General features: G+C 36.1%; 1 protein-coding gene across 3 annotated transcripts in view; it reads left to right on the forward strand.

Moving 5' to 3' along the window:
• VPS26A (vacuolar protein sorting 26 homolog A (S. pombe)) overlaps positions 1-9,961 on the forward strand; it is a 25,548-nt gene extending 15,587 nt beyond the window's left edge. For all 3 annotated transcript variants that reach the window (XM_010852206.1, XM_010852204.1, XM_010852207.1), the window contains exons 6-9: positions 751-857; positions 3,150-3,218; positions 5,664-5,806; positions 8,245-9,961. In XM_010852206.1, coding sequence (XP_010850508.1) covers positions 751-857; positions 3,150-3,218; positions 5,664-5,806; positions 8,245-8,358 — 433 coding nt within the window. In that variant the 3' untranslated portion in view covers positions 8,359-9,961. The remainder of the gene's footprint in view (positions 1-750; positions 858-3,149; positions 3,219-5,663; positions 5,807-8,244) is intronic.

The raw sequence follows: 9,961 nt of genomic DNA on the forward strand, positions 1-9,961 counted from the left end.
GGCCTCAGTAGTTGGGGCTCACAGGCTTAGTTGCCCCATAGCATGTGAGATGTTCCCAGACCAGGGATCAAACCTGTGTCCTATGGATTGCAAGGTGAATTCTTAACCATTGGGAAGCACTACATGATATTTATTGCTTGTCATGTCCCAGTTTATATCACTGAAATTGTGATACACATGTGTTCAGAGTCTTAAATTATATTGTTGATAAAATTATTAGTTTAGGACCTAAAACTTGTCACTGGAAGTCTCCCTTCAGAGAGACATAATTGCATTAGTCAACTCTTGGGATATTATTTTGAGATTCAAACCTAGAGAAGGTCTCTTTGTGACCAGGTGATTTTTTAACTGTGCTATTCTAGCACTTGGAGTAAACACTAAACACATGTATAAAGTTTTTAATGTTCGGAACATCTTCATATGCCAAACATTTTCAGGCATAAAAATCTTAATTTTCCTCGCTTAAGTTCTTTAGAAATGAAGTTGACCTCTAAATAGGTGACTAACAATTACTCTGGCTAAGTTTACCCTCTGAGGTTTATTGATGATAAGTAAAAGTTTTTTTCCTAATTTTTATAGTAAAATGATGAATACTCTTGAAAAAAAGGAACATTAAATACATGAATAGTCAGAATGGTATTCTTAAATAGTAATTATCCTACAGATATCTAATAAACCTTTTCAGGACATATTTCACTCTTTGTTTTGTAAACTGATATTTAGTAAATGACAAATATTCTTTCCCTAAAGGTATCATTTAAAGGATGTGATTGTTGGAAAAATTTACTTCTTATTAGTAAGAATAAAAATCCAACATATGGAGTTACAACTGATTAAAAAAGAGATCACAGGAATTGGTAAGTTAAAGGGTTCTTGAATTGAAGTTCATTTTAGTTGAAATTTTAAAATCTTAAAATACTGTTTAAACTTAAATATCTACCTTGGATACTAACTTTGATATTTAATATTGCTGGCAGTGAGTTACTCATTTATGTTTTTAAAAATTAGTTTTCGAGTAGATAATTCACATGGTTTAAAAATAAAATATGAATGATTATACAGTAAAAAGTGTCCTATTTATGCATTCCAGCTACTCATAGGTGATACAAGTTTTAAAATCGTTTAAACATTTATTCATACACATGCAAGTGCCTCTTTATTACACCCTTCCTTTTAGTCAAGTGGTTATGTACAGTGCGTAGAGCCACTCCAGTTAATAATATCATTTCACGTGTGTTGGTTTACATGCAGAATAAAATCTGAGAAGTGGAGTTGCTGTTTCCAAGGGTTTATTCATTTGTAATTTTGATTAATACTATCAGTTTGTCCTCTTTATGGACCGTAACAATTTGCATTACTGCCAGCAATGAATGTAGGAAGGTGCCTTTTTTCCATGTGTTCTCATAAGCACAGTGTTAAAACTTTCTGGTCTCATGGGGAAAAGGTTCCCCATTGTAGTTGTGATTGATTTTTCTCATTTGAGTGAGGGTGAGTATGTTTTCATGTGTATAAAAGCCATTTGTATTTCTTTCCTGTAAACTGCCTATCCGTATCCTTTGCCGTATCTCTATTGGATTATTAGTCTTTTCCTTTTGAAGTGTAGAAACTCTTTATATGTTAGAGAAATCAACCCCATTCTCTGTATTAAGAGCAGCAAAATTTCCCATTGGTCTTGCTTGTGGTAGTTTTTACCATGTAGAAGTTCTTGACGTTTGTGTAAGTCACCTTTGTCAGTTTTTCCTTTTACAGATTCTGGGTTTTGTACCACAGTGAGAAAGGCCTTTTTTACATTGAGGTTCTAAAAATAATCTTCTGTGCTTGATTCTACTAAAGTAATATATTGTAGTTTAGGAATTTTGTTTAAAGTTTTAATTGATTTGGAATTTGTCCTGATGTAAGCAAGAAACAGCTATGGATCCAGCTTTACTTTTCTCCAGATAGCTAATGAGTTACCCTAAATCATTTATTGGTTCATAACTGCTTTTTAATTTTTCCTTTTTTTTTGGCTGCACTATGGGGCTTCTGAGATCTCAGTTCCTTGACCAGGGATCAAACCCATGCCCCCTGCAGTGGAAGTGAAAAGTGTTAACCACTGGATCACCAAGGAATTGCCTGTTTTTTCCCCCTAGTTTTAATTAGTATATAGATTTAATTTGTTCCCTTTAATTTTCCTGGTTTTCTGCTAAAAAGAATTTTAGGCACCACTTTTTAAGAATTTGTAATTGATAGTCATAAACATCTGTAATTTCTTAATCTCCATTTTTTATCTGCTAAAGTGATTTAAAGATATTAAAACCAAACTTCAGTTTCCCATTTGTTGTTTAAAAAAGTTATTTAAACATTTTTTCTAGTTATAAAAATTATGTTTGGGTGTTCTAGAAAATTTTAAATAAGAAATATTTGTACTCATAATCCAGAACAGAGCTTAGTCTTTGCATGTTACATACTTTACAACATTGGGATCATTACCATGTGTTTTGGTGTACTTTTAAAACTTGTATCATTGACTCTTCAAAACAACTGTCAATTAAGCATTCACTTTGATATTTTATCTCTGTTAAAGTTAACAAGAAAAGACATTTTGGGTGTTACAGAGAAAACTAGCATGTCAGTGCACTGCTGTGCCTTCCTGGTTTCTATTTTAGCAGATATTAGAAATGATGGAAGGAAGTCTTTGGAGACTTCCTTATTATTTCTGAGCTGTATACAGTTGACCTGTGAATAACATGAGGTTTGAAATGCGTGAGTCCACTTACAGTGGATTTTGTTTAGTAGTAGATTTTACGCTGCTTTATGATCTGCAGTTGGCTGAATCTGCATAGGAAGGAACTGTGCATAGGGAGGAGTGGAGGATACAGAGTAGGGACTGTAAATTACATGCAGGTTTTCATGTGTGTACAGTGAAGCACTTCAGCCCCTGCAGTTCTTCAGGCGTCTACTGAATTACCTTTGAGAAGAAGGGACTGAGACCTCAGTTGGGTGGTAAATAAGTGTACGTCAAGAAATAGAAAAGAATGATCAACATTTTCACAAAAGGGGGAAAGTCAGTTAGGACTAAAATAATGTAGTCAGAAAATAGGAAGAAGGTATAAGCCTGGAAATTATATTCTAGCAATATTTAAATTAATATCATTTACATTATTGCCTAGGACCCAGTACCACAACAGAAACAGAAACAATCGCTAAATATGAAATAATGGATGGCGCACCAGTTAAAGGTAATGAGCTTTTCTTTTGCTTCTCTTGTGTTATAGGGAGTGCAGATAGCAGTGTTCATGGCAGTTTAGCTTGAAAGTATTTATTCGGTGTGAATATGTGAATTCTTAAAATGATTTTTACAATGATTTTTAAGATCATCTTTGTATAAATACTGAGGAGACTGTAATAGTACTTTCTGGTTTGAAATAAGGTTTAATTTTCTTATGCAGCTTAAATTTAGAATTTAGGAAAGACATTGATGTATATCTGTTCCCTAGTTCTGAATTTATAATATTTTGTCTTCTGTTAAAAGAGTTTCTCTGTAAATCTTTTTTTACTCATGCTGAACATAAGGTACAGTATAGCTGAGCATTCATTCTGTGGGATTTTGGAATTCTGTACAGCCCCCAAGAAAATAAGCAGCTCCCTTACTAAATAATTTTTAGTATCTAAGATAATGAAGCCAGTATTTATCATTTTAAATTTATGTCTTTGGCTTTTCTTACTCTGTTAGTAATTACTTCAAAAAGCAGTTAACCATTTATTGAGTGCCAGCTACTGATGAGGCATTGTACTCTCAGGCGCTCTGAAGTTCCCTTCCATATACACTTTGAGGTAGGTAGTGGTACCCACTCCAGTGTTCTTGCCTGGAGAATCCCAGGGACGGGGGAGCCTGGTGGGCTGCCGTCTATGGGGTCGCACAGAGTCAGACACGACTGAAGCGACTTAGCAGCAGCAGCAACCCTTATTTTATCCCTGAAACTGAGATGTAGAGGTTAAAAACTTAAGGTAGGCAGAACTACCTCTACCCACTTAGATTTTCAGCTAGAATTGTTTAACAGAATTAATAAGAGAAAAACAGTTTATTAATGCATGCAGTGCATATCACGAAGGAGCGTGAAAGTGAAGTCGCTCAGTCGCTCAGGAGCAGGCTACCAGGCTCCTCCGTCCATGGGATTTTCCAGGCAAGAGTACTGGAGTGGGGTGCCATTGCCTTCTCCTCATGAAGGAGGAAAAAAAACAAAAAAGTAACTCAAAGCAGTGACTTAGCATTTCAGCTTATATAGCATCTTCAAAAGAACAGTAAATTTGGAGAGAAACAACTGGGCAAAAGGAAAGCAGCTTAGGCTTCCAAGGGCACAGACTATGGGAAGGTAAATATGAGGGAGGAAGCTAGCAGAGTAGGTTTGTTTGCAGATTCCTCTGGTGCCATCCCTGGGCTAAAGAGAGGGTGTCGCCAATAAAATAATTTATGTCCTGCCTTTAGGCAGAATAGGGGAATCCTTTTTTGCTTTCACTGCTGCTTAATTGCCTTCAGCTCACGAATAATTTTAATGTCAAAGAGGCACATTTTTTGGTGACATATTCTGGTTTCCTTCAAGAGCTAATCATTGCAGAGTTGGCGTTTGAGCCTGGGCCTTTCTGACTTCGAAAGTCATGCCTGTGTACTTGTGTGTTATGCAGCATTACTTAGTAAAATTCCAGCAGCCACAAATTTTTATGTAAAGAAATCGGTTGTATATCCTTTTTCCCCGCCTCTGGTTACAGTTTAGTTTTACTTGGTAAACAAAGGATAGTACACCCCTCAAGGCATGAGGGTGGGCTGACCCCTGAAGGAGTGGCCCCAACCCATCTGGCTCCCTCTTTTTTGTACTTTCTGTCTCCTCCCCCCAGCCTGCCCTATATAAATTAGGGCTAGCACCCATGATTGGTCTGGAGCAGGGCATGTTTGTTTCACCTGAGGTTTCTCCCTGGTTCCCTTTCCATGCCCTCGGTTGTATATCTTTAAGGAAATAGATACACATAAGAAAAGTATTACATAAAAAGAATTCAAAACAGAATATGCCAATAATTACTCTTAGGAAAAGAGAAGCTATCAAGTCACCAAAAATAGCAATCTAGTTAGTAATAAGTATTCAAGAATTTATACACATGATGAGAAATGGCAAAATTCATGAAAGCTTGAAAGTAACAAAAGTGCTAGAGTAGAACTTAACTGCTGGCACTGTTTTAAGCTTTTACATATATCAGTCCATATAGTCCTTACAGACCCTTTATAGGATGGATATACTTGACTGGAGTTAGAATTCGAATCCAGGCATTTGACTTTAGAGCTGGTGGTTCTCAACTAGGTGCACTTTTACCCCCTCCTCCCCACAGGAAATTTGGCAATGTCTGGAGACATATTTGGTTGTCATGTTTGGGGACTTAACTGGCATCTTATGGGCAGAGACCAGGAATGCCCTGAACTTCCTACAGTGTATATGACCTTACCCACAACATAGAATTATTAGGCCTAAAATGTCAGTAGTGTCAAGACTAAGAAACTCTGGTCTAAAGTTTTTGTTACGCTCCTGTCTCAGGAGGAACTGAAGCATTAGTGTCTTTATAATACTTAGTTTTAGGTGTTATGTAACTGTATTTGGTCATCCTTTAGAACTAAATAGAAATTGCTTTTCTTTCAGGTGAATCAATTCCAATAAGACTATTTTTAGCAGGATATGACCCAACTCCAACAATGAGAGATGTGAACAAAAAATTTTCAGTAAGGTACTTTTTGAATCTAGTCCTGGTTGATGAAGAAGACAGAAGGTACTTCAAGCAGCAGGTATGGTGCCACCTACATGGTATTTTGTTCTGTGGTGGTTCTAAAAGCACCTGGAAAGCACTCACTTTTCTAAGCTTTATTGTACTGAGCAAGCGGGGGTTTCTACGTAAGTGAAAACACTGAAAGTGTGACACAGAAGTAAGGCATGAATGGATCTCTGTTGTGATCAGTCATTCTGCAGGACTCCAGGATGGGCTATAATTTGGCAGGGCTTCTATTTTTTTTCTCTTGAAACTTTTGTTTTTTATAAAAACAATATCTGGTATTTGTTTTTTTAAAAAACCAGGCAAAAAACAGTAAAATAAAGGTCAAAAAAAATTCCACCACCATTGTGATAGTTTTCCAGACAAATTTGTATATTTGTTTTTAGATTATATTATGCTCATATATGATCATATTAGATCATATTTGTTTTTAGATCATATTATGATTTAGATCATATCTATGTTTTAGATCATATTTGTTTTTAGATCATATCATATTGATCTTTAATTTGCTTTTTCATTCAATAGTGTCTTGAATAGATTTCCTTTATCAACAAATAAAGATTTCCTTTCATTTTTCATGACTGCATCCACTTGATGGATTTCAGTTTTCCATTTTTCCCTAATTAAACAATCCTTTTATAAATGTCTTTGAGATGACCCAAATCTATTACTTTTTAAATATATTTATCATAAAACTTGTTCTTATTTGAAAATCAATTAAAAGCTTTCGGTGAATTTTGAGTAAAGCCTGTGATTAGAATGGTCTTCTCTGTTCTGTATCAGAGTAATAAATATTTGAATGTCAGTTGAGTGTTCAAAGCTAAGTTGGAAATTATTCTAGGGGGAAAAAAGAAAGCCTTCTGTGCTGAGGACTGTGAAGAATATAAAAGCCACCTTTTTAAACATAGTTTTTCCTCACAATTCTCACATTGCATATTTGTGGGAAAAAAAATTATATAATTAATGGAAAACTTAAATAATGGTTTGACAGCAATTTGGAAGAGAGAAAACTTACTTTGCTAATGTTGCCATAATGCTATATAGTTAAACATAAGTGATTTATAACTTCAAATTAGATTATGTGAAATTTACAATTTTCAAATCAATTACATATTATGACCCTATTGAATAGTATATGCCTCCCATAGTCATTCATTTAGATGTTTAAATTCTGCTATGTTGGTTAAAAAACAAACAGCCTGCCATGACTTCATGGAGCAAGTAATTTAAAGAATTGAGAAGATGGACCTCCCTGGTGGCTCAGTGATAAAGAATCTGCCTGCCGATGCAGTGTTTGGTCCCTGGTCTGGGAAAATCCCAAATGCCGAGGAGCAACTAAGCCTGTGTGCCACAACTATTGAGCCTGTGCTCTAGAGCCCATGTGCCCTATAGCCTGTGCTTCGCAACAATAGAAGTCACCACAATGAGAAGCCTGTATACAGCAACTAGAAAGGGCTTCCCTCCTAGCTTAGTTGGTAAAGAATCTGCCTGCAACATGGGAGACTGGGGTTCGATCCCTGGGTCAGGAAGATCCCCTGGAGAAGGAAATGGCAACCCACTCCAGTATTCTTGCCTGGAGAAAATCCCATTGGCAGAGGAGCCTGGCGGGCTACAGTCCATGGGGTCACAAGAGTCGGACACGACTGAGCGGCTACACCACCACCACCTGCTCACTGAAACTTGAGAAAAAGGCTGCACAGCAACAAAGACCAAGCACGGCCAAAAATAAATTACTATTTTTCAAAAAGAGTTGAGAAGAGCTCTCAGGAAGGATTGGTTAGGGTAAGACAGGCAGAGGAATAGAAATTTGAAGAATATAAAGGGGAGGATGGAGGGAAAGTTTAATTTGAAGTGCCTCTAAGGGCAGAGAGTAACCCAGTTCGGCTGGCTGGGTACTGGGACCTTGGTAGGGAAGAGTGATATTAGTAAATTGGATAAAAGTTGCGGAGGACCTTGAACACTGGGTTGGAGATTTATCCTGGAGGAACTGAGAGCTACTGAAGAGTCATCCAAGCAATGTTTTAGACTAGTCTGGCAATGATGGGTAGGACAGGTTAAAAAAGGGTTTCAGGCAAGGGAGGGAGAGCCATCTATCAGAAAGCTGAAGTATTTAGTGACAGGGGCTTGAATTTGGGTAAGGACAGGGGAAACAAACTAAAAGACAGATTTTAGGAATTCTTTAAAGCAGTAGCAGCTAGACCTTTGTTTCAGTTTGGATTCATAGTGGTGGTGTACATAGATGTTGTTGGGGGTGCAGACTTGGCAGAAGGGGAGACCCATTATTAGAATTGGAAGAAAGTAGGTCCATCAGGAAGAGAGCTTTTGTAGGGAAGAAGTTAGTTTTGTTATGGTTAAAATTGAAGTGCATTATTTCTGTGGTGAAAATTTAAGGCATAATACAAGAATATTAATTTGAGGATGTTAATTTGTTATCATGCATTTGTTTTCTAGGAGATCATTTTGTGGAGAAAAGCTCCTGAAAAACTGAGGAAACAGAGAACAAACTTTCACCAGCGATTTGAATCACCAGAATCACAGGCATCTGCTGAGCAGCCTGAAATGTGAACTGAATGGGAGAAAAAAAAGAAAAAAAACCTCCTATATCCGTTGAGATTTAGGTTTGGCAGGTTAAAGATGGTTGCAGCGTGTAGGGCAGGGAAAAGGCCAAAACTCCATTTATGATAGTCTTCCTTTATCTTACAGTGCTGAATTTATTTTACAACATAACTGTTCTTCGTGTATATACATTTTAAAAAGTGCTTTCTTTGAAACACTGGAACTTTCTTAAACTGCCGTTTTTTTGTTTATTTGTTTTTTTAACTGCACACTTTGATTTGATAATAAGCACTCAGATATACATCAGCATAAACATTATATTTTCATGTGAGTAGGTTGGTATTTGTACTTGTGCTTTTTTTCTGCATAATGTTGATTATAAATTCTTTTCTTCTCCTTTTTCATGCTAATGATTACCTCTTGCTCTTTCTACATGCAAAAAAATTTGTATTCAAATAAAATTAGAAAACCTGAGTGGCCCTTACAGCCTGCAAAGATTTAAAACACGGCATCTCAATATTTTTGAAAACTACATTTATGTTTTTCTATATGTGTTTGAGACATGCATACGAGTGTTTCACTGTAGGTGCATCTGAGTCTACCATTCCATGGCTTCCTGAATTTTGTTCTCTTTGAAACCTTCTGTGGTATATTAAATTTTTCCCCTAAGGGATTATGTAGCATGTCATTGCAGCTTTTTTTTGAGGGGGGGGACCATATTAAGTAACCATTTTGCTACTGCTATCCAACAGGTACCACTGTATGTTTTCTGCAGTGTGGAGTGGATTCTATGTTGGCAGTTTAGAATTTGTTAAAATTATATGATTGTTCCATAATACTTTGAAAACAATTCTTTTGATTTAAGGAATCTTTTTAGCACATGTATGCAAATATAAACTTTCTTGCAAATATTCTCTTTTCAGGAGAAAATTCGAGGATGAGGGCACTCAGGAGAACTGGTGAAGCATGTAGTTACCCAGATCTGGACAATTTCACATTGTTAAATCAGAACCTTGACTAGTTCAAACCCAAATTTAAACTTCTTTGTCCATTATGTTTAAATTCTTTTAACATTAAATTCAAGCATTGTTCAGAGCCTCTAAAAAAGAAGGTTGCAGTCATCTGTTTTTATGCTATGCATGGGGTCTGATCTCAGATACACTAAATACGGGGTGTAGGAACTAAAACCTGATGTATGAAACTGCTTTCACTTATGGTTCATTGGTTTTTGTACAAATATTTTTTTATACACTTCAGTGCAAGTCTTGTCAGTTAACCTTACTTTATGAGTAAACTAAGTAACCCAAATTACATTTCTTTAAGCCTATTTTACTACTGTGGCTCTTTGAAAAATGGTTAGTAACCAACTTCTTAACTGGCAAAAAGTTCCATGTGCTGGAGCACCGGTTATAAATGTGGATATCTGTGAATGAAAATGTTTTCCTTCATGTAAGTGCCTGTTCAGAGTTTCAAAATTTTAAAATGCCAAATATTTTCATGGTCACTTGCATGTAGTAATCTGGAAAATATTCAAAGAAAAATTGGAAACCAATTGTATTTAACCAGCCTCAAATTGTGCAACCATGATGTATAATAAAGAATTTGAAACAGA

This window comes from Bison bison, unplaced genomic scaffold (assembly GCF_000754665.1).
Source record: "Bison bison bison isolate TAMUID 2011002044 unplaced genomic scaffold, Bison_UMD1.0 scf7180017864309, whole genome shotgun sequence".
Taxonomy (NCBI): Eukaryota; Metazoa; Chordata; class Mammalia; order Artiodactyla; family Bovidae; genus Bison; species Bison bison.